The 25,920-nt window shown below is 40.6% G+C and overlaps 1 protein-coding gene across 3 annotated transcripts in view; it reads right to left on the bottom strand.

The window, feature by feature from the left end:
* The window catches only part of CFAP141 (cilia and flagella associated protein 141), a 593,927-nt gene that overhangs the window by 101,837 nt on the left and 466,170 nt on the right, over positions 1–25,920 (bottom strand). For all 3 annotated transcript variants that reach the window (XM_044079923.1, XM_044079922.1, XM_044079921.1), the window contains one exon: positions 3,086–3,215. In XM_044079923.1, coding sequence (XP_043935858.1) covers positions 3,086–3,215 — 130 coding nt within the window. The remainder of the gene's footprint in view (positions 1–3,085; positions 3,216–25,920) is intronic.

Raw genomic sequence — 25,920 nt, 5'->3', positions numbered from 1 at the left:
CAATGCAATGTATAGCCTGGTTGCATTAATGCATGCATCGGTTTTATTCTGTGTTGTCACTGTCATAGTCCTCCATAGTTGTGAAGATTTTGCTAGTGTTAGTACATACTTGCCTCTCTCTGCCATGCACAGGATGTCACTACAGTCAGCTCCTCTAATAACTTCCTGTTAACTTCTCCTCTTCTGTTGCTGCTACTACAGCTTTGTCAGTCAGGCAGTACTGTGATATTCCCATATTGTACCTGCTTTGTAAAACCACACTGAGTAGCTTAGCGCAGACCATAAGTGTTTTATTGCAGGACGCAGGTTTTTACTGCAGCGAGCCGCCAGATTTACCAAAGCAGTAGAAGTAAGCCTTCATAATTCCAAACACAAGTTCGATGTCTGTGTGCAGTGTTGTCAGCCATCTTCCCCATGGTCTGGTGGCTAAGAATGGGGCCCTCAGACAATTCAGTGGCTTAACCTGCAAACTATAACACACAACAGTGAACATCATTATGAAGGGCATGCTGCCTACATCAGTAGTAACAGCATATTCAGGAATTTTTGTAGCTGGAAATTTGTCCACCTACAAACTAGATGGCCCTGTAGAAAGTAACCGACACAAAATGTTTGTAGTTTGCTTATGCGCCATTTGTGTGAATCATGGGAACTACCTGTATGGTGCACATATATATATTGCATACAATACCATCTCCAGTGCATACCACCTGACAGTTCACAGTGTGGAAGACCTTTAGTTTATATATGAGACACCATGTGGAGCAAGTTGATGCAGTCAGTGGTCCCAGGACCACAGGGAACTGGGCTATGCTGTACAATGCTCACACAGCAGCAGCTCTCTCCTCTGCTGTTCATGGAAACCAAATATACTCCTCCTTGTGCTGCAGTATTACTTCAAGGAACTGATGTAGGATTTGTGAGGCCAGCTCCTGTGTCGTACCTGATGTGTCCTCTGTTGGATGCTAGAAGAGCCCTACAGCAAGGAAGGTTAATGCACACAAACTTTTGCATCCATTGGGATATGTATTCCACTCACCCTCCTTGATTCCACATCTGGAAGGCACATGTTTACTAACTCCAGTATGCTATTTCTATCCATGGAGTACTGGCTGACAATGGTCATGGAGGTGATGGTAAGTTAGCTTCTGAGTATACAGCAATTATGTATAACATCACAGATATTTTCTCCAAAGGCAGCTAGTAACACATCCTGCTTTGCTAATGCTGACACTACTCACAGCATGATAACATGAGTGAAGCTCCTGTACCCTAGAAAATCCTGGCAATCAGAACAGATGCTTGATGTGTCTCATGGTGATAATTTTATACATTTCTGATCTGCTCTGCCATGTTTGATTTCAGCATTTGCATACAAGATAGCTCTCGTTAGCATGTTGACACTCATTTCTATGCCATTACACACTAATTTGCACAAGATCCGTACCTGCTATTTCTCTGGCAACATAACAGTACTACTTGTATCACTGAATTGTCTGCTATATGTGTCACTGCTGACTGTTCTAGTTCATGTGTAGTTATGTATGTACTATTTGTTTTTGAATTGAATGCCTGTCCCCCACTAGCGATGAAAAATGTACTCACATGACCATTGCTTAGAACCAATGAGAATATAAAATGTAGCATGGTGCTAGACAAATTTACATTTACATAGGTCAGATATAGTACAGTTGCTTGGATTACATTCCTGTGAATATCATTTCATTGAAAAGAACTAAACAAAATGGAATTTTGAGAGAAAAAAAAGTAAAGATTTTATGAGGCAGGTTCCAACTCCCCCTCCATTTAATTTAATCAGCTCTTAAGCCACTGCATCTTGAAGGTAAAGGAATATTTATCCCATGGCAGCTGTCCCAGACAGTTGTACTAGTGGCTGAGTAATCACACACTAATGTTAAAACTTGCCACTCACAATTAAAAAAGCTGAAACTCAGTGAATGCTATTTGTGTCATAGGAAATCATTTCTGGTGTTGTTTCTGTTACATCTCTAGCAATGATTTGACTTTTTGCCTTTCCTTTTTCTCCATGGTTGCATGACAGTGCAGTTGGCTATATGTAAGTTCATCCGGTGTGGCTAGGCAAGACCTCACAAAAGCAGGGTGCAGAAGCTGTCTGAACCCTGCAAACATACTTTTTTTCATCCAAATGAAGGTGTGACCAGTTATGTTCATCTGGTTGGAACATTGCCCACATGGTACTTGATGAACCATACTGGAATTATCTCAGTCAACTGAAAAGCACTGCAATATACCATACTATATAATACTTATACATATTACAGATATTATTATTACATGAAAAAACTTTTTTCAATTTTTGATTGAACTTGAAGATGTGTGTTCTCCAGTTAAGAAGACGTGTATTATTAAAACACCACTTTGGAAAGCCAAAATTGTGAAAATAAGACTTGGCAACTGTTATTCAAGACTCATGATAACTGATATTGATATGAAAATTAAGAATGGAATGGATTGGTAGAATTTCATAGGTCATAGGTGGCTGGTACACTATTATCAGCACCAGAAAAATAGTAAGCCAGCCCTGGCTATTTCTTCCCACCCTATTTACTTCCCTGGACCCCTGTCTAGCAGGGCGACTGACGTGATCCCTGGGGTGAATTTCCTTTTTCCCATCCAATCGTCAAGGTTCCTTTTGAAGATGGCCAAAGAGGCACTCTGCTTGACATGTATGGGCGATCTATTCCAGAGTCTGGGGAGTCTCTGGGTCAGAAGCCTATCCCTCCAGCATGTTTTGTTTATTGTGATGACAAGGTTTAGATCCCTTGAGCGTGTGGCTCTGAGGGATTGGGATTTCTTTAAGTGTAGCATGTCCAACAGCTCTGGGTTTGACATGGCCTTGTATGTTAAGCAGAGATTGCCTCTGAGTAGACGATATGCGACAGAGTCTGCTTGAAGAACCTGGCCAGAGGATGACTAACATTAATGTCACAGAAGACCAGATGACATGAATACTGTAACAAGGGACCTCACTTGAGAAATGCCTGCAAATAGCCTGACAATTACTTCTTATTTATGAAACCACTGCATTCATATTTGTACTCACCTTCAGAAGTACAATGTTAGCAATCTGCAGCTCTTGTTTCTTTTCTACAGCATTCCTCATATGGGATCGTAGATAACCCTTTTCAGTCAAACTTTCAAACCAGTTGGCCTCATCATGCAATAGCTTCTCTCTATTAAATGAAAGAAAAATAATTGTCTACTTACAAAAGTCTCAGCTGGAATAACCGCAACAGATGCATTGATTTATTTTCATACTACTTTAGAAAAAATAGCAGTTGACAGTAACTAACTGTGCATAAGAATACAATGCTCCAAGGTCAGCCTTCAATAACTATTCAATTTCTGTAGTTCATAAATAAGGCTATCAGAATAGAGACTAACTTAACTATTTTAAAATTCACAGTGAAAAATTAAAAAATCCAAACTTCATTGCAGTCTGTTGCCTAATACTGTGCAAATTACATACAGTTATAAATAAGCAACCCATATTGCCATCCTGGAGGATTCACAACAAGAAAGGGCACCTTAGGTGAGTGCTTACAGATCATGATTAACAACAGCACCACTTGACAAAATAATATTTAAACTGTGGTTTTATGATGGAGGCAAAATAACCCATGCAAATACAGAATTCAGAAGGTTAAGAACAGACTGAATATCAAATTTGGAAAGTAGCTTGAAAATATGAATTAAAAAGCTAAGCAACCATGAACAGGAGTAATAATAATTATAATAATGAGTTTAAGTTGATCAGCCAGGTATAGCATTGCCAAACTCTACCTCTGATAGCAAAAATGAATAACAATTTGTTAGAAAAATATATAATAGTAATATGCATGCTTAGTGCATTTGAGGTTTAAAAGGGTTAATACATTTATTCTGTTCACACTGCATGAATCTGCACAGCTATTAGAAACTTAACAAGAGATATTTCATTTCTGCTTATGCCATGAGAAAATATGCAGCTGCTAGAAGCTTTGATAAAGAAAACAATAGATGCTTGAAAGTATAAACCATAGTCAGCATTACTTGTACCAAAGCTAGAAATGTACCTTGAATCTAGACAAAATGTAACACATGTATTAGAACTGTACAATTGAAGAATTGAAAAGTTAAGGTGGGCTAAAATAAGCCCAAGGCCAGGTTGTTTTTCTAAAAATGTTTTTGCAAGACAGCAAATAATCTGACCATGTCAGCAATAAGCCTGGTAACATTTTCTGTGAAACATACAGAAAGCTGTGTCCAACTACGTCAGCAATAGAATAGTAACATTTTCTGTGTGACATGAAGAGAACGGTACAAGAATAACATACTGATCACCAAAGAGCCAGACAAATCCTGTACCTACATGCTTTGTCTCCTTGCTGCAAGTAATAAAGGGTGCCTTGCTTGAACCTAACGTGCATTGGTCTTTGAAGTTTTTTCCCTTTACAGATTGGTCCTTCGGACCGGAACCCTCTCTTCACCTCGGATCAGACGGCCAGGTGGTTGAAACCGTACTGGGAAGAAACCAAATCGGTTCTTCTTATATGGAAAGTCCTCCGACTGAATTGTCGTTCAAAAGAGGCCAGCCACTTTCTGATCTGTGACTGAAGGACGAGTCTCCGCGAATCGGTGATCAATCACGTAGGCTCAGGTAAGGTGAATCTACTTTTTTCTGTTTTAAGATCAGGGACTAGATGTGTATTGTTTTTGTCAGATTGTATTTTTCTTGCAAGTCAGGGACAAAAAAGATTACTGTCTTGTCATAGATCAGGAGAAACACAATAAGTAGGCAGTCATTCTGAAGAGACTATAACAAAAATTAAGAGAAGTTACGTAACGATCAAAGGGTAAAACAAAATGGGTAATAATTGCACAAAAAGACCCCAAAACCCGCCGTCAACAGAAGATGCAAAATATATGCAGCCGCAGCGTGCCGACAATATTAGATATTATTCAAAATGGGTTAATAAATACGAATTAGACGGAAAATTAGAAAAATCCTCGCTTATCAAACTTATCAAACAGCTCAAAAACGATTCCAAGGGTCGGATAAAAAAGCAACGTCGATTAGGAATTCCTCAGGCACATAGGTGGCTGGAGGAAGTAAACCGTAGGAAACAAAAAAACAAAGATTCAAAAGCAATGTTTTTAGATAAGGAGGATAATAACTTAGTAATAGCATCAGCACCTCCGCCTCCCTTACCAGAATATGAAGCAAGTGAACAGGTTAGTCCACCCCCACTATATCCTGTGGTCACTGAAGATAGAGATATTGTGAAATTAAAACTGACTAAAATTAGAGATCACATCGGGACCAGGTCCCGAACAAAGGCAGGTAATTCAGAAGAAGGTTTCGAGTTATGGCAAATAGTTAAGAATTCACGATCTATAGATGAAGAAGAAGAAATATGCCCGCTTATAGAAGTACCCAATCCTCAGGCAGGTCAAGACAATCAGGACCCAACTATCTTAGTGTATAGACTTTGGACTCCGGAAGATATCCGGAAAGCCACTGAGGAAATTCCCCATCCAAAGGTTAATTTTAGAAAATTCTCAGAAGATTTACAAGAAATGAGGATGAGTTATAACCTAAACGGAGAAGAAATAGAAAAAGTAGTTAGACAAATTGTAGGGCCAGATTGGTACATGATTAGTGGGAACTGGAATCCCCGTGACGCTGCACAAGGACCCCTCCCACATAGCAGTGCAGAATTAGACACCAGAGTAAAAGGTCTTACAAACCGCATCTCTGAAAAATGGAAACCTAGGGCAGACTGGACTTGCATTAATCAATGCATCCAACAAGAAGGTGAAACAATTGACCGGTATTATGCCAGATTGTTAGAATGTTTTAATAACCACTGTGGAATGCAGGTTCCTGAAGATCAAACACAAGATTCCCCATATGAACAGCAGTTAAAGAATGCATTTTTAAAAGGCAGTAGCACGCCTATAAGCAGTTTTATTACAAAACACATGGTAGACCATCATACAAGCAGGTTACAATCATTACTTGAATATGCTAGGCATGCTGAAAGGCATTTTAATAGCAAAAAGAAAAAGAAAGCTCAAGTATTTTCTGTAGAAGATGGAGCAGAAGTTTATGTAGTACAGTCTGGGAAAAAGGGCAAGAAAAACGCGCCGGGAAACAAACAAGCTGATCAGCGATCAGAGGACTTTGAAGGGCGAAAGAAAAGGGGAGAATGTTTTAAATGCGGTAAAAAGGGACATTTGGCAAGGGATTGCAAGAGAAACAAGAAGGCAACAACGGAAGACAAGGAGGGTGAGGACTGACTATATGGTAGTCAAGAATCACTAGAAGGGGCTAGCGAAGAAAGGACAAATGAGAATGTGATAGAGGGAGTAGAGGAAGTGCAGGAAGTTAGTGACAATGAAGAAAATGAAATATTAGACCTAGCTTTATTGAGCTTGGAGCGCTATTTAGCAGAGACGAAACCAGAAGTTACACTCTTGGTAGAAGGGAGGGAGGTCAAATTTTTGTGTGACTCAGGGGCATCACGAACCCTGATACACCCCTCCAAACTGCCAGAAAACACAGAGTCACCTAATTACATACTGGTCAAAGCAGCTAATGGACAGCTGTATCAGGAGTCTCTCTCCCGTAACATTGCAATAACTGATCCAGTTTCAGGATTGACACAAAGAAGCAAAATTGTAGTTTCTGCAAAATGCCCAGTAAACCTCTTGGGCAGAGACCTCATGCAGCTATTTGGTATAGCAGTAATCCCAACCATGCAGGGTATGGAAGCACAGCGACAAATTAACACCTTTGTAGTGCAATCGGAGGGTGAAATGTTTTATTGGTACAGCCAGGACTTGGTTACGACTGGTCCAGGGACTGTGACCAAAGAGTTAATGAACCTAGCCATCAGCAAGTTCCCCTCCCTTGACATTGATAAGCAACACCTGTTGCACTGTACCCTGTATTATTGCAACACACCAAGACCTGATAAGGAATATGAGCAAAAATTATTTAAGAATCATGCAAACAGATTGATATTGCATAACCTGTACTGGAACACAGAAGGGAACAGTGTAGCCAGCTGTTCATTGCCCCAGGAGTTCTTTGCACTTTATAAATCTAATCGATTACCACATGTTAGCTTAACCAAAAACAGAAATATAGAATGGGCAGACCTAGGAGAAAAAGTCACGAGATGGGAGAAACAGACAGAACTAGAACTGTCAGAACAAGGAATACAGGTACAAAAGTTGAATTGGATAACTCAGACCAACCCAGCTGTGCACTTGCAGTCTAGCGAGGACAGCTGATTGACACTCCTATTAAAGGAGGAAGAGAATGCCTTACGAGACATACCAGAGACTCTCTGGTCAACAGGGAAATCAGATGTAGGACTCATTCGTACAGCGGGACCAGTTACTATCATGCCAAAGTCAGCATTCAGACCACAAAAAAGACTGTATCCCTTAAGAAAAGATGCAGAGGCAGGGATAAAGCCTATTATAGCAGCCTTACTTAAACGAGGGATACTAGTAGAATCTCCCGATTCACCATGCAACACTCCCTTATTTCCAGTTAAAAAGGCCAATGGAGAATGGCGTATGGTCCAGGATTTACAAGCCGTAAATGATGCAGTAATACCAAGGGCACCCACGGTGCCAGACCCACATACCCTGTTGAATGATTTGAAACCTCAACAAAAGTATTTTTCTGTGGTAGACATCAGCAACACGTTCTTTTCGATACCGATACACCTGATAGCCAGTATTGGTTTGCATTTACATTTCAGGAGAAAAGGTATACATATACGTGACTACCACAGGGATATTGTGAAAGTCCAATGATATTCTCACAAGAAATGGCAAGCAACGTGGCGGGATTCACCCCATCAAGAGGCAGTCAGATTTTACTTTATGTTGATGACATCTTACTGGCGGCCCCCACCCAGCAGGATTGTAGAGAAGATACCATAGCACTTCTACAATTTTTAGCCACTGAGGGACATAAAGGTAAATAAAAATAAACTGCAGCTTTGGAAAAAACAGGTCAAATACCTAGGATATGTAATATCCAAGGAAGGTAGAACGTTAGATGAGGACAGAAAAATAGCAATTTTGCAAGCACCAAAACCCACTACCAAGAAGGAAATGATGTCCTTCCTGGGTACAACTAATTTTTGCCGGAGCTGGATTCCAAACTATGCCTTGGAATCTGCACCTCTGACTGACCTTATATATAAGAAGCCTATGGCAGCGCAGGATTTGTTACAATGGACACCAGAGGAAGAATCTGCCTTCTGTAAACTAAAGCAGTTAATAGCGTCCTCATTAGTTCTGGGATTGCAAACTACCATAAATGTTTTTTCCAAACTGTAGATTGTAAGCAGGGTTACATGACATCAGTGTTAACAAAACAGCATGGGGATAAGCAATGCTCCATTGTTTACTACTCATCACAACTAGACCCAGTGGCACGGTCCTTACCCCATTGTGTACAAGCAGTAGTTGCAGCTGCAATGGCAGTACAGGCTTCAGCCTCAGTAGTCTTGTTCCACCCTCTCACTTTGAGAGTACCTCATGCAGTCGCGATTATTTTACTACAAGAAAAGGTGGCATATCTTTCCCCTGCTACGCATCTTTCCTGTATGACTATATTATTGAGCCAACCTCATATGACAATTGAACAATGCACAACTTTAAACCCTTCTACTCTGCTCCTGACCCCTGCAGACGGCACACCGCACTGCTGCCTGCAGGTAATTGAGCAAAAGACACTACCTAGAAAAGATCTCACGGATGTCCCCTTGGATGATGCCGAGGTGACATACTACGTGGATGGCTCATGCAAAAGGGGTCCTGCAGGACAGAACCTAGTAGGATATGCAGTAGTCTCTGATACTGGGATTATAGAAGCAAAACCTTTACCACACAACTTATCTGCACAGGCAGCAGAATTGATTGCCCTGACACGGGCATGTACCTTAGCAAAGGGTAAATGTGTAAACATTTTTACTGATAGCCAGTACGCTTTTTATACTGTACATGTTTTTGCGCAACAGTGGAAAAACCGGGGAATGATAACATCTACTGGCAAACCTATAAATCGTGCGCAGTTTATTTTAGATCTTTTAGAATCTATTCAGTTACCTCAGAAAGTAGCCATTTGTAAATGCACAGCTCACACCAAGCAACAAGATAGAATTTCAAAAGGTAATGCGAGAGCTGATATAGCTGCAAAACAAGTAGCCACAGAAGTATTTCTTTTAAATGAGGAATTACAGCCCTCTGAAACTTTAGATCTAGATATGTTAAAAACAATGCAGACACTCACTACGCAAGCTGAAAAACAGCGATGGATAAAACGAGGAGCAATCCTTGAAAAGGGGCTCTACATCTTTAGAGAGGGAAAACCAATACTACCCTCTAATTTGTTTCGCTATGCAGCATTGTTGAGCCATGGGCAGTGCCATGTCTCAACAGGGGGGATGGTACAGCTGGTGAACCAGGTGTTCACAACGTACGGATTTACAAACTACTCTAAAAAATTTTGTTTGATGTGTCAGATGTGTAACAAACATCATGCACAGGGGGTGATAAAGCCCAAGCAAGGGAGTTTCCCCACACCACCATATCCGTTTCACACTATTTGTATGGATTTCATAGAATTGAACAAATGTGAAAATAAGAAGCACTGTCTTGTCATTATAGATATATTTTCCAGATGGGTGGAAGCCTTTCCAACCAAAAATCCAGATGCAGCTACAGTGGCAAAAGTACTTGTCAAGGAAATCATTCCTAGGTTTGGTATTCCAGAAAGAATCTACAGTGACAATGGTACACACTTTGTAAATCAAACCATACAGCAGTTGAGTAAGCATTTTGGTATTTCTTTAAAAAATCATTGTGCATACCATCTGCAATCTGCAGGGCTAGTTGAAAGGCATAATGGTATACTAAAAAACAAATTGAGAAAATTAATAGCTGAGACAGGAAAAACTTGGTTGTACTGTTTACCCCTGGCACTGATGAGCATGAGAACTGTCCCTACAGCAAAAGGATTGACTCCTTTTGAAAAACTATTTGGAAGGGCTTATTATACACCCCAGTGGAAACTTCTCATGTCATCAGACCAGGAAGCTGATTTTACACTAGCTGAATATATGAAAAAGTTGTTGAGTTCTAAACATCTGTTGCAGTCAAATTCTGTTTGATAGAAAACAAACCGAAACATCAGAAGTGGCAGTGACGCCAGGAGACTGGGTGTGGATCAAAATCATCAAGCAAAAAAACTGGGCATCGCCAAGGTGGGAAGGTCCCTACCAGGTGCTTCTTTCGACACCCACTGCAGTCAAGATAGCAGAAGAGCTTTGTGGATACAGCTGAAGCACTGCAAGCTGGTTAAGAACTTTGAGTTAGACAAAAATCTTACCTCTCCATCGGGGCCCTCAGCACAAAGTCTGGCTACAAACGGGGGTCAGATCAATAGGACTGATCCGTCTCAACCCCAGTGAAGAAACCATTGATGCTGAAGGTCCTATTAGGGCAGAGAGTAAGAGCACGTGTCCAAAGTAAAGATGACGGAATCCAGTAAGATCCAAATACACCTACTCATAAGAGCCGGAGAAAACAGAAATGCAGAACAACCGTTTCCACAAAAGTATTGCATAACCATCCTGTTGACTGTACTAGTGACAATAATCTTTTTGTTGTGGCCATTCCTTTTCTCAGCCACACAAATTGAACTGAACAAGCGTGCAGAGTGGCACCCAAACTTTAACACTTTCCAGGCAATCAAATATGTGTATGCTGAAACCTTCAATGTTTCGAATTGCTGGATTTGCACAGCTTTACCAACAGCATATGGGGGGTTATTGTTAACTTCAGTTCCCCTAGGAGCCAACAAGACCTGAGAAAACCTAATTCATGATACATCAGATGTCACATCACAAGATAAAGTAGCATTGCACTTGTCTGTTCGACAGAAGGGAACTGTGTGTTTTTATAAGAATGATACAGTAAAGGTGGATTGGAGCAATTGCAATGTGACTGTTCCCTATAGATGCTACACTAAACCTGATAACATCAGATCCTATTGCAACACGAGCTATGATACATTTGTTGAACTGATGCATAGGACAATTGAAGAAGTAAAACATAATGCTGACCTCTATAAGCAACTGTCCATAATCGGCAAAAAATGTTTCATGCAGAGTCAGGGTATAGTAAAGTTACTACTAAAGTAGAAGATTGTTACTTTATATGCGGTAGAAAAGCATATAAATGGCTACCTGAGAATTGGTCCGGCAGTTGTTTTTTGGGGTACCTGGTTCCGGCCATACGACACACAGCAGTTTTACCTGAAGGGAAAATTCTGAATGTTCGAGAAATCAAGAAGCCTGTCAATCCAGTGGAGCAATTCAATGTGCACTGGAAAAACCATCATGCTGTGGGCTTAGGGAGTAATGGACTGTCACACATGGACTTGAGTGATACTGTTATATCGTGGGCAGGTGTACTGCCAGCATATGGAGCAACAAAATCAATCTGGGAACTGAGAAAATTGTCTAAGCTTCTCAAAATAATGAGCAATGCAACCTTTTCTGCCCTAGAATTGGTGACTGATGAACTGACTGCCATGAGAACAGTGGTGCTTCAAAATCGCATGGCTCTTGACTTCACCCTAGTGGCAAGAGGAGGTACGTGCGCTTTAATCCAGGAGGAGTGCTGTTCGTATATTCCTGACCACAAACACGAGATAGACAACCATCTTGAGGTGATTCAGCAGGTGTCAGCCATGACCAAACCAGGACCAAATCCATTGACGGACTTTTTCCAGAAATTGTTTGGGGGTTGTGGCAGCATCCTGATGAACATTCTGATTGCCACCTGTGTAGGAATAATCATACTGGTGGTATGTGTGTGCTGCTGCATCCCCTGCATAAAAAGATTGATTAAAAATTTTGTAGACATTTCAGTTTCAGAAACCTTATACCAAGATGCTGAACTTGAAGAATTGCTAAAAAACTGAAAATGCTTTCATGAGCTTAAACTGAACGACTCTCAACTGCAAATCCTGAGCAGGAAGAGGTCAGGGGAAGAAAAAACTGTTTATGCTTATCTTGAAAGTAGAATAAAAGTATTAAAGGGGGGGGGTGTTAGAAAAATATATAATAGTAATATGCATGATTAGTGCATTCGAGGTTTAAAAGGGTTAATACATTTATTCTGTTCACACTGCACGAATCTGCACAGCTATTAGAAACTTAACAAGAGATATTTCATTTCGGCTTATGCCATGAGAAAATATGCAGCTGCTAGAAGCTTTGATAAAGAAAACAATAGATGCTTGAAAGTATAAGCCATAGTCAGCATTACTTGTACCAAAGCTAGAAATGTACCTTAAATCTAGACAAAATGTAACACATGTATTAGAACTGTACAATTGAAGAATTGAAAAGTTAAGGTGGGCTAAAATAAGCCCAAGGCCAGGTTGTTTTTCTCAAAATGCTTTTGCAAGACAGCAAATAATCTGACCATGTCAGCAATAAGTCTGGTAACATTTTCTGTGAAACATACAGAAAGCTGTGTCCAACTACGTCAGCAATAGAATAGTAACATTTTCTTTGTGACATGAAGAGAACTGTATAAGAATAACATACTGATCACCGAAGAGCCAGACAAATCCTGTACCTACATGCTTTGTCTCCTTGCTGCAAGTAATAAAGGGTGCCTTGCTTGAACCTAACGTGCATTGGTCTTTGAAGTTTTTTCCTTTTACACAATTTTATTAGTAGAACAAACTCCCCACAGCCTTAAACAGTGGACTGTACTCCCCTGTACCACCATAATTACATAACCAACTCTGAATTCACTCAGCCTCAGAGAAAAGGAGGTCTCCCCTTAAAGTTTTCACTTTCAGATGCGTTTCTTATTTGAGGAGTAGTTTAGGTTAGGTTACATTAGACCGATTAACCAAATCACCATAGTAAGTCTTTTAGTTGAACTGACAAGACATGTACATGACAGACACAAATTGTAACACCAAAATAAGTAATGCAGAGGTTGTTTTTACAATTAGCAAATCTTCTGCCACATCTCCCTGACAGGCTCCGCCCATTCTCAATATGGCCACATCATCAGAAAATTACCTCAGTGAGACTAGTGGACTAGTCAATTGTGTCTACCTTATTTATTAGAACCATAACTCCAAATATATGTACACAAACAAGAACAATAAACAAAGGAAACAACTGTTTTCATTATAACAACTTCAAACTACAGCCCTAAATAACCAGAGACAGATTAACAAAATAGAATACATACCGTTGTAGTATATAATATTATATATGCAATTATCCCAAAAATAAAGAAAATGCTGCAGAACTCCCAACAGATACACTACTAAATCTCTTCATGCTTTTCAGTCTCTGTAAATATGAAGGCAGATCTTGAGTAATAAGGTCAGGCAACTGCTTCCAAAATGTACATATAAGGGCAGTAAAAAAAAAACAAAGAATTCTGTCTCAGCCAATAAGGGAACTTAGAATCAACATTATACAAGGAGTCACAATATCCAAGCAATCAGAACCTGACATCTGCTAGAGATGGAATAGTAGCCCTGAAAGCACAAGCAGCTGTGGAAATTATCTTATTTGAAAGATGTTGACAACTGTGGCAGAAACTGTTTGACAGTCCAAGACTGAAGGAGCAAAACTTTGGACTTGCATATATTGAGTTCAAGACTGCTGTTTCTCAGTGTATTCCCTTTTCTCTGAGGTATGACAATGTTAGAGTTGGTATGTATATATATATATATATATATATATATATATATATATATATATATATATATATATATATATATATATAAACGTTCCGGTGGGGGTAAGAGGCGAAAATAATGTTCAGCATTCACATTTCTCCTGCAATTTCATAATTATTTCTTCTAAATTCCAGGGCTTACAATAGAAAGCCCTATTGGGACACTTGTAAAGTAGAAAAATGAAGTCTGCACCTGATAGGACAAATCTTCAGCATTTATTAGTAACATATCCTCTAATCAGCAGCCTCTTTGGAAAGAGTTGCCAGTGTTGAATTATTTTCAGATGTGTACATGCAAGTTAATCTAACTTCCCACCACAGGGTTAATGGGCCTTCTCATTCTTTATCAGGTAAGTAAATTCCCAATTAACCTTATCTATATTAAATATCCTCTTAATAGTTGTAGAGAAAACTATACATTTTAGACAGATGTTCTTTGTCTATCCTACTTCGTAATCCTAATATTTGACTGAGTTCCATTAGACTCTTGTCAGGAAGAGGTATATGTAAGCTACAGCTCCTAAATTACAAACAAATAATGCCGCCACCTAAGGAAACCTTAAACCTTATGAGACTAACACTCATCAAAAGAAATAAGGGAATACCCTGTATCCTGAAGAATGTTGTTCTAGGAAAATAAGTATTTGGTTTGCCATTCCAAAGAACTATAAGATGATCTCCTCTACATGTCCGGTTACTCCGAATTCTGCCCCAATCCTTCATTTCATTCTTGGTTCTCCATATCTCTACCAACCACTACCTGCCTTTGTTTTCCAGTCCCATAGATCCCGCACTTTTCATTTTATTTATTTATTTATTCATTCATTCAGACATGTGTATTTTATGTGCAAGAAGGTGAGGACAAGTACCTTTGGTATTACCCATCTAGGTCTTGGATATTATCTGGCTTGAAATAACTTCAAAGCTGCTGCCCTGGAATAAGTAAAAAAAAATAAAAAAAAAAAAAAACCTCTGAGAAGCCCAAATCCTTTTCTACTGTGGAGATTTCAAGTTTCTTCTGGATTACATGAAGACTGAAGAATTCTATAAAATCTATCCACCTGAAGAAATACGTGTTGCTGGTAATATAAACATTGAGGGTTTCAAGCACAGTGCTAAAAAGTAGGAAGAATGGGCATCCTTTTCAGGTAGCTATGTAGAGAAAAAAGGGTCTGGACAATATCCATTAGCAATTATTTCATCAAGTGTCTGATTGTATAAGAGTTCACAGTAGATTACAAAGTTCCCCATAAAACCAAACTTTGCCAGAGCACCCCAAACATATGTGCTTTGGCAGTGGAAAAGTACAGTTGTGTAAGTAAATTTAACATAAGCAAAAGTTATGTACTTACCATAACGATAGATCCATGTTGTCTGATTTTAGTCTGGTTCAACATATAGGTTGTCAGATCCAACTGGATCCGACCTTGGCACTGATTTTGAAGCTTCCAGTGTTCCAGTGCTCTGACTCCTCCCCTAACTATAATTCCCTGAACTCCACCCTAGTACCTCAGATCAAGTTTGCCCCTTAGGGTACAAGGAGACTTAATTACGATCATATATTAGAATACAGAAACCAAGAACAGAGAAAGAGACAGGGAAACAGTCAGACAGGACTGTTTACATACAGGGAGTAAAGTAACAAGCACTCAGTCATCTCAAAGCCATATGTGACAATTTGGTATGGGGAAAGGAGGAAGGGTTGGAGGTTGAACTGGACAAAAATCAGACAACATGGTTCTATTATTATAGTAAGTACATAACTTACATATCCAATGTTGTCTATTTTCATCAAATTCAACATATGTGACAGATTCCCAAGCCATCTTTCTGGCTGGTATCAAAAAAGAACATTCCTGAGGATGGTGGAACCAAAGGAAGTGTGAGTTCTGGACTCTACATCCAGTTTATGAGACACAAAGGTGTGGACCATGGACCCAGTTGCTGCTGGACAAATGTCACTGATGAGAAGCCTCTCAGAAAAAGCCATTGAGGTGGCTACTGCTCTTGTTGAATGAGCCTTAGGTTTAGATTGTAATGGCAAGGCCTTCTTATTACAGGCAAAGGAAATATAGTCTGACAACCAGCATGAGAGTGTAACTTTGACAACAGCCCTACCAAGTTTTGGCTTTAAGAAAGCAATAAATAAATAAATAGTTGATCATATTTCCTGAACTGTTTTGTCTGATGAAGATAGAACCTGAGTTGATGATGTACATCTAGCATGAGCAAGGTTTATTCCCCTGTGTTTGAGAATCTTAGGGAAAATAGTGGTAAATGTATAGACTAATTCAAGTTTGTCTCAAATGCCACCTTTGGATGGAAAGATGTATTAGTTCTGACAAAAGCCTTTGTCATCATGGAAAATCAAATAGGGAGGTTTACATGAAAGTGTCTGTAATTCCAAAAATCCATCTGACTGATGTGACCGCCAGTAAGAAAATTGTTTTCCAAGTTAGGTATTTGATGTCCACTGTGGTCACAGGTTCAAAGGAAGGTTGTGTCAGAGCTTGGAACACGATAGTAATATCCCACAAAGGAAATGGGTTTCTAATGAGAGGAAGTAAAGGAAATATCCCTCTCAAGAAGGCTCTTGAGGTCTTCACAGAAGCTATGGAAGTGTTATAATGTCCAGTATGAAAATTTGAAATTGCTGCCATTTGAACTTTGATGGTGGTGTGAAAGAGTTCAAACAAGAATTCCAAGATGGATGGAATGAGAGTAGAAAACATATCCAAACCCTTGGACATGGCCCAAATAGAAAATCTTTTCCATTTACTGTGATATATATATATATATATATATATATATGTACACACACACACACACACATATATATATATATATATATATATGTATATATGTTTTTTTTTGTTTTTTTGCAGCAGCAGATTTCTAGGAAGCTGATATAATCTCAAAAACCATATTAGGAAGCCTGGTATCTCTGGCTATGGTCAGACTGGAGAAACCAAGCAGTTAGGTTCATGGTTGTCTGGTCCAGAGGAGGCAATCCAGATAGGTGAGATAGGAGATCTGCATACTGATGTTGCTTCCAAGGGGTATGAACTAGTAGACACCACAAGAAGGGGGACCATGTTTGTCAGAGCTAGAAAAGGGCAGAGGATTACTTTGGTATTGTTCTGTCTGGCTTACTTAATGAATTTGTTCATGAGTGGTAGTGTGTTGAAAGCAAAAAGGAGGCCCAGGGGCAAACTGTGGACCACAACATCCCTCTGTGATTGACCCTGTGGAGGGATCAGGGCAAAGTAACTCCCGCACTTGTTGTGGTAGGAGGCGAATAAGTCGCAGCAAGGTTGGCCCCATCAATTAGGATAGTCCTGCTCAATCTGTCCACCAGAACATTAAAAGACCTAAGGATGTGCATTGGTATCAGAAGGCAATATGAAGTCATTGCCCACTGTCAAACTCTATCCCCTGTCAACACAAGGGGTAAGAACAGGTTCTTCCTTGTTTGTTGATGTACCATATGACTGCTATGTTGTTTGCCTGTATGGAAATCACACCCTTGGAGAGAATATCCTGGAATGCCTGCAATTCTAGGAGGACCACCCTCATCTCCAAGACACTGATGTGAAGATTAGCTTTCAAGGTTGACCATGTGCCTTGGGTCAACCTCCCTTCAAAATGCTCCCCGTCCTAGAAGGGAGGCATCCATGGTTACTACTGCTACTGACAGATCTGGGTGAAAAGATCATCCTTTGGTTACTGAAGGGGGGGTGTTATCCACCAGGCAATGTGTTGTCTGAAAATCTTTGTGAGTTGAATCTTTGCATGTAAAGGGTGAAAGTTTTGAGACCACTGCACTGCTACAGTCCATTCAAGCACTCTCATATAATAGTGGGCCAGTGGAGTCATTAGAATTGCAGATACAGATGCAGGATTAAACATGCTGGAGGAAATGGATGATGAACCACCTGCATGGCTGTTAGATGTAAAAATGTAACCCTGTGGTGAGAAAGGCTGAAACTTTGTAGGGTTTTGTTGAGGTGGAATTCAATTAATTCTACCTGTTTGGTTAGTAATAGCTGACATTTGTAAAAGTTTACTGTTATACCTAGGTCCAGTAACAATCAGAGAATAATGAGCAAGTGATGAAGAAGCAGATGCTCTGAGGCAGCAGTTAGGAGCCAATTGTTGAGGTAGGGGAAGACTTCGGCACAAGTGTACCACTATCACTACCATTATCTTTGTGAGCACCCCGGAGGCTGTGGTAAGGCCGGAAGGCAGGGCTCTGAACTGGTAGTAATTGGTTCCCAGACAGAAACAGAGGAAACTCCTGGAGCACATCTCTATTTTTTACATAACAATAAGCATCCTGGAGGTCTATGGAGCACATCCAATCATCTTTCCCCAGAAGATGCAATATAGACTGAACTGTGACCATCTGGAATTTTGTCTGTTTTAAAAACTGATTTAGATGACTGATATCCAAAGTTGGTCTGAGTTCCCATGTTTTCTTTGGTGCTAAAAAGAACTTTGAGTAGACTCTGGATTCCAATTAGTCTTAGGAGACTGGTTGGATGACTGTTTCTCCCAGCAGCCTCAAAATTTCTGCTGTTGCTGGTTCCCATTGAGTGGGTGGAACATCTCAAATTTTCGGCTGTTTCTGGTTCCCATTGACTGGGTGGAACATCAGGAATGACCTTTTTTACAGAAGGGAGAGAAAAGGGAATACAATAGCCTCTGGAAATTACCTTCAGCACCCACTAATCTTTTGTTACATTTTGTCAGGCTTCAGGGTGCAAAGATAAGCATTCACTGACTGCCTCCAGAGTGCAGCAGTCTGGCAATCTTTCATGGACACTGACAGGTCTTCTTGATAAAGGACCTACAGAAGCCCTGGTTATGTGGTCCAACTCTACCTCTGGAATGATATCCATTGGAATTCTCTCCATCTCTGCCACTTGCAGGTCTAGCACCAAGAGAGTCATGATAAGAGCTCTGTGACTTGTAAAACACAACTTTGTGTACTCACCATAACAATGCATCTGTGTTATCTGTTATCTTTCCTCAACTGATGGGTCTCAGATCTAAAGTCAGATCCGAGACCATCAGTTGAGGAGTGGATGAAAAAAAACACCAGATCACATCTTTTTCCTGTCCTTTGATTCCTAGAGAAGGATCTTTGGTGGGTGGAAAACCCGATGCCCACTGCAAAGAGAGTTTTACGATCATGCTGGCTCCTGGTCAATGAGTCTTCAACTTTAGATCTGAAAAGTGTGGAGCCATGGTATGGGGTGTCGATGAAGGAAGTCTTAGTCTTTCACAAAATCAAAAAGATGTACCCAGGTATGCCATTTTACTGTACCCATCTCTTTTTCTTTCTCTTTTTTTATATTTTCATTTTTCTTTTTTAAGACTTCTCCTAAAACTTTGGCCTATCATATTTCTTGGCTAGGGAAGCTCAACAGGAAGGTCCAGGCAAAAATGACCCTGTCTGTGCAGGAAGAAGACCTTTTACAATCAATTTTTTAAACCTAGCTTGACGCCCCCTGGAGCTGAAAGAGGTGCAAGACTGACATTTGAATCTAAATTGGCAGTGTCCAAACAATAAACACACAAAGTGTGAGAGTCTTAAGGGAGAGTTTATGCCTTCTTGGCTCAGCACACTTCTTAAAGTCTTGAGAGTCAAACATTATTTTAGAGCACAACTTGTCACACACAACAACATATCCAAGTATGATTTTACACACATTTTATATATATATATACAAGTACAAAAAGTCAAGAAAAAAGATATTACTTTATGTTATGAATATACAACTACCAACTCTTATATAAACTACTTAAAACTACCTAGTTAAACTATCTACCTAAGCTACCTACCAAATAAACACACAAAAAACGTTTGTACTAATCGCACAAAAAATTAAAAAAAAACATTCTCTTGGTAGGAGGAAGAGACCAGAAGAAAAAAAACTTTTAAAAAGGATATGATATGAGAGACATTACAACACATCTAAAGTCTTCAGGAAACAAAGAAGATCTAAAGTATTAGGTTGGAGTGCATGGAATTATGGGTACAGGAGAGTTCAGAGCCCTGGAACTGTGGAAACTTCAAAATCAGTGCCAAGGTTGGATCTAACAACCCATATGTTGAATACGATGAAAATAGACAACATTGGATCAGTAGATGTTCAGATGATCACTGTTGCAGTAGCCTAAGTTATATGGGGCTATATCCTGCAAGGGATATGACAGCCATACAGCTTACAAACCTTAAGGGCACCTTCCATCTACACAAACTATTAACCAAAATGAGCAGAGCTGAAGAAAACGAGTGATCTGTCTGCCAAGCCTTTCAGAACTTCCATGACAACTGAGAGAGGGAGGCTAGAGCCCTAAAAGGGGTAAATGCTAGGAAAATAATAATAAAGGCCCCACCCTCACAACAAAAACATACAAAAAAATAGAGGGATATAAGGAGGGTTGGAGTGGCTACTACAGCAGAGATCATTTGAACATCTACTCTTATAATAAGATTACTTACACAAACTACAAGTTCATCATGTGATCACTGCTGAAGTAGCCTTAGATATATGGGGAAAATTACCAAAGCTTAAATCCAATGGAAGGAGGAAGGATGAGGGTCGAGGTGTCCCTGGAGAATAGTTCTAGTAAAGCCTGTCCTAGTCCTGGAGAAGAAATCTAATTTGTAGTGCTTTTTAAGATATGTATAGAGGACCAAGTTGCTGCTTCAAGAACACTTCTAAAATTCAACCCTTTCCAAAATGCCACAGTTAAAGGCAAAGCCCTGGACCTGCCTGGAATTACCTTCTTGTGGTAGATATAGCAAAAAGTAATAGCATGAGACAATTATTTGGAGGTAGTCTGCTTTGACACAGGTTGTTGTTTCTTCTAATCTTCACAAGAAATGAATAACTGGTCAGAATTCCTGAAAGTTTTAGCTGTGTCAAGATAATAGTGAAGTTGTCTATGTATATCCAGAGTATGGAGCATATTTTCTCCTTCATTTTTCAGCTCTTCAGAGAAGACAAGGAGACAGACAGACAGTTTGCTTCAAAGTAAACTCAAATTACCACTTTATGGGTATGATTAGTTCTTAAGGAAACCTTATCTTTGTGGAAAATGAGATAAGGTTGACCTACCACAGGAGTTTTCAACTCAGGTACTCTTCTTGCAAAGGTCAGAGCAATCAGCAAAACCATTTTCGAAGTTAAGAATCTCAAATTAGCCTGACAAGCTGGTTCAAAGGGAGGAAAAGTTAATTTTTCTAAAACAATGTTAAGATCACAAGACAAAGTGACTTGTTTTTCTAGGAGACTTGGTATGCAACACCTCTTACAAAAAACATATTCACATGGGAATGCAGTGAAAAGGGGATCAATGGGTAGACTTGCTGATATGGCCAGCAAGTGTACCTTGATGGAGGAGTAAGAAAGGACAGAGAATAATAACTCACACAAATACTGTAGAACCAGAAAAATGCTATCCTTAAAAGTGTCTTGGGTTTTGTGTTGGCACCAACTACAAAAGTGTTTCCATTTGCTAATATATGACTTCTTAGTATCATGTTTTCTTGCTTCCTTTAATACCTGCAGGACTTCCTCTGACAATAGGTGCCTAAAAGGTGTTATAACTCGATCAGCCAAGCAGATAATGGAAGCTGTTTTGAGTTGGGATGATTAAACACCCCATCTTGTGTGAACAGTTCAAGTGTTTGAGGTAGCTTGTGATAATTGCCCCTGAACATTTCCAAAAGAAGAACCACTATTACCTAGGTCAGAAGGGAGTCACCACAGTGATCTTCGCAGTCCTTCTGAATCTTCAGAATGACCCTAGATATTAGTAGAAAGGGCGGGAGCCTACAAGAACATTCCTGTCCAAAGGAAAGGAAAAGCACCTGTTTTCTAGGTCTTCCTGCATGGAGTCTGAAGCAGAATTTTGTCAGTATTTGCTTAATGAAATGAACATGTTACAAACTTCTATTTTCACTTATCCAGTATTGAGCAATTCTAATACGTAGAGGGTTCTGCAATCTCAACATCTGACTTTCTTCTTTTGATACCCTTTTTGGTCACTGATTTCTTTGCCAGGAGTTTTATGTCTGCATCTAAAATTTGTGAGCTTATCTAATTCCAAAGGTCTACTTTTTTCTTATCCTTGAATCAGAATTTACCATCTCCCAGGCAACTTTCTTCTACACATAAGCTAATAGAAAACTAATCAAACTGGCCTGCTCAGGATTCTTCACTGAAGACTGACAAAGTATGGTTAGACATATAGAAAAATGTCTAGTTGTATATACACTTTAATAAGCTTTTTTACAGGTTCATAGGTAAGTACTAAGCTATCGGCCCTAGGACCTATACAAGCCTAGCCAAACGAGTTCCCTGGCTTTCGCCACCCAAGTAAATTATTTTCCTGTGCCCCTGTCAAGCAGAGCCACAGCAGTGATTCCTGGGGGGAATTTCCTATTACTCATTCAATTGTCCAGATTTCTCTTAAAGGGGGCTAATAAGCCGCAGTGGTGCAGTGGTTAGTGTTGTCGCCTCACAGCAAGAGGTTCTCCCATTCAATTCTCGGCTGGAGCGCCTTCTGTGTGGAGTCTGCATGTCCTCCCCGTGGTCAAGTGACGTTAAAGACATGCAGGTAGGTGCAAGCGTAAATGGGCTTGCCTTTGTTGAAGGTTGAGCGTTGGGGCTGGCAACTCGGCACCGTAAAAATCCACTGACAATCATGAGTGGACCGGAGTTCTGCTGTGCTGACCCCTAACTGGGAAAAGCCAAAAGTCACAGTCTCTTAAAGAGGGCTAATGAGGAGCTTTGCTTGACATGAATGGGCAGCCTATTCCAGAGCAGGGGAAGTCTCTGGGATAGGACTCTATCCCTCCAGCATGTTCTGTTTATTGCGGTGACAAGTTTAGATCTCTGGAGCGTGTGGCTCAGCGAGATTGGGATTTCTTTAAGTGTAGCATGTCCATCAGGTCTAAGATAGACATGGCTTTGTACGTTAGGCAGAGGTCGCCTCGGAGTAGGCGATATGCGACGGAGTAGAGCTGGAGTTTTTTGAGATGGTCGGCATATGGCAGCTGTTTGAGGCCGGTAATCATAGGTTCATAGGTTGGTACTAGGCTATCAGCCCTAGGGCCTATACAAGCCTAGCCATAACAATTCCCTGGCTATTTCTTCCCACATTATTTACTTTCCTGGACCCCTGTCTAGCAGGGTGACTGACGTGATCCCTGGGGTCAATTTCCTTTCTCCCATCCAATCGTCAAGGTTCCTCTTGAAGAGGTCCAAAGAGGCACTCTGCTTGACATGTATGGGCAATCTATTCCAGAGTCTGGGGAGTCTCTGGGTCAGGAACCTATCCCTCCAGCATGTTTTGTTTATTGTGATGACAAGGTTTAGATCCCTGGAGCGTGTAGCTCTGAGGGATTGGGATTTCTTTAAGTGTAGCATGTCCAACAGCTCTGGATTTGACATGGCCTTGTATGTTAAGCAGAGATCGCCTCTGAGTAGATGATATGCGACAGAGTATAGCTGGAGTTTTTTAAGGCGGTCAGCGTAGGGCATCTGCTTTAGGCCTGTGATTCTTTTAGTGAGGTATTTCTGAGGCCTTTCCAGTTGTTGCAGATGTCTTGAGAGGTACATACCAAATGGGGCGTTGTATTCTATAATGGGTCTAATGAGGGATGAGTACAGTGGGACAATGACCTCCTTTTTTCTGGATGAAAAGCCCTTCGTGATGAGGTGTGCCACATAGAAGGATTTCCTGACTGTTGTGGCGATGTGGTTATTGAAGGTGAGACCACTGTCCACCTGTGTCCCTAAGTCTCTTATCACACTTTCTGTGTTTAGTGTACTGCCACCTATATGGTAATTCATGGATACATGTTTTTTCCCAAAGTGGATAACAATACATTTCTTGGCATTGAGCTTGAGCCCATAGCTCTGGCACCAAGCATCTGTTTCTGTAAGGCCCTTTTGTAGAGTATCCACATCATTTGGGATTCAATAATGGCTCCTAGTTTGCCGTCATCTGGAAACTTTGTTAGCCAGAGTCCTTTAATGTTGACCTGTACTTCAGAGAAGTAGATGCCAAACAAGAGCGGCCCCAGGACTGAACCCTGAGGTACTCCACTTGTCACTTGTCTGGAGCTGGATTTGGAGTTGGCTACTTTTACAGTGTGGGTTCTATCAGTAAGCCATTTAGCAACCCATTGGGTGACATAGGGATTAATGCCCAACTTAGTAAGTTTATCTATGATTCCAGAGTGGGGGATGGTGTCAAAGGCCTTGGCAAGGTCTAGATAGGCTGTGTGGACCACCTTACCCTTGTCTATGGCTCTGGAGACTGATTCAAAGAAGTCAATCAGGTTCAGGAGACAAGATCAGCCCTTCACAAACCCAAACTGGGTGGGGTCCAGTGTTTGAAGGTTGCCAATGTCTTTGTTTATAAGTTCCATGATAATACGCTCCATGGCCTTGCAGATAAGGCTTGTCAGACTGATGGGACGGTAGTTTCCGGGATCCAAGGTGGATCCCCCCTTGTGGATTGGGATAACTGTAGCTCTGCGCCACTCAGTGGGCACGAAACCTGAGGTGAGGCTATGATTAAACATGACACTTAGGTGAGGTGCCAGTTCATATTATAGTTCATGTAGTACACAGCCCAGGATGTCATCTGGTCCCATGGATGCTGTATTCTTGGCTTTAGAGAGTGCGTTTTGTACCTCTGTGGCCGTTATTACTGGAATTTGGCAATCTTCCGTTATTGAGATGGGCCATTTAGGGGGTGAGAGGGGGGTGAAGTTGGCACTGAATCGATCTGCCAGGATATTGGCAATATCCTTCAGATCAGTATATTTAATGCCATTCTGTTTTAGCTCAGAGCAGATCTGAGCATTGCCATTTAGATTCTTGACATAGTTATAGAATGCTTTGTGGTTGTCTTTGGAATCTTTGGCAATTTTATTTTCGCAACTAGCTTTGGAGGATTTTATGAGGCATCTCAGTTTCTTACTGAGGCTAGTAAGGAGTTTTTGCATCCTGGGATTTTCCTCTTTTCTGCAAAAGTTTCTTCCTTTTGTTGTAAAGTTTGTTTATGGCAGGGGACCACCAGATTGGCTTCCTTTTTGGATGAGAGCATTTTGGTTCTATTTGGGATGGCACGATTCATGCATGAGTGGATGTGCTCGTACAGTGCCTTAGTGTAGGATTCAGCAGTTGAACTTTCAGTTCCGTCTGCATGGGTGTCATGAAGTTTGTCACTTCTGACTTGAGTAGCATGAAGTTGGCTTTGGAGAAGTTTTTATGGTGGTTTCTTTACTGGGGTGGGGGTGGGATGTGGATGTTAAGGGTGATTAGCTTATGGTCAGACCTGACTAACGAGGGGTGACCATAGGTATGGAGCATTGATTTCCCATGTTGGTAATGACCAGGTCTAGGATATTGGAGCCCTGGTGGGACTATGGATTAGTTGATCCAGGGCGTTGGAATTTATGAATTCCAAGAACCGTTGCATAAAGGTGTTGGGACATGAGTAGTTTTCCCAGTTAATGGCAGGGTAGTTAGAATCACCCAGTATTAGGGTGTTTGGTTCTATCTTAATATTTTCCAGTATGTTTAGAAAGGTGTAGTGAGAATCTTGGGGTATGGTGGGGGATCTGTAGCAAGCTACAATTTGGATTGCAGTCTTACCTAGTGTTAGTTGCACTTGGAGAATTTCAGACACATTGTGTTGGCCAACTAGCCTGGTGGTGTGAATATCCTTGGTGAATATTGACACTCCTCCACCTTTAGTGTTTCGGTCCTGGTTTGGCGGCGAAAAGTGTGGTAAGAGTTGTAGCCTGGTATTGCAGGGGTGCTCTCTGGAGCCTTGAACCAGGTCTCAGTTACTGCACAGATATCGATGTTCTCCATTTTTAGGAGTGCCTCGAGAGAGTGCATTTTGAGGTTTAGACTTCTAGCATTGAGTAGCATTACCTTCAGATTTTGCATGCTTGTACCTGTTACGGTGGTGGTTTTGTCCTTTGAAGTTTGCCTAAAAAAGGCACTATAGGGGTGGCAAGAGCCTTAGCCAGTAACCTGAATCCCAGGG

This window comes from Protopterus annectens, chromosome 8.part0 (assembly GCF_019279795.1).
Source record: "Protopterus annectens isolate FY-2018-M chromosome 8.part0, PAN1.0, whole genome shotgun sequence".
NCBI classification, from domain to species: Eukaryota; Metazoa; Chordata; order Ceratodontiformes; family Protopteridae; genus Protopterus; species Protopterus annectens.
Note: the sequence above shows the minus strand (reverse complement) of the source record. Positions and strands in the feature narration are given on the sequence as shown.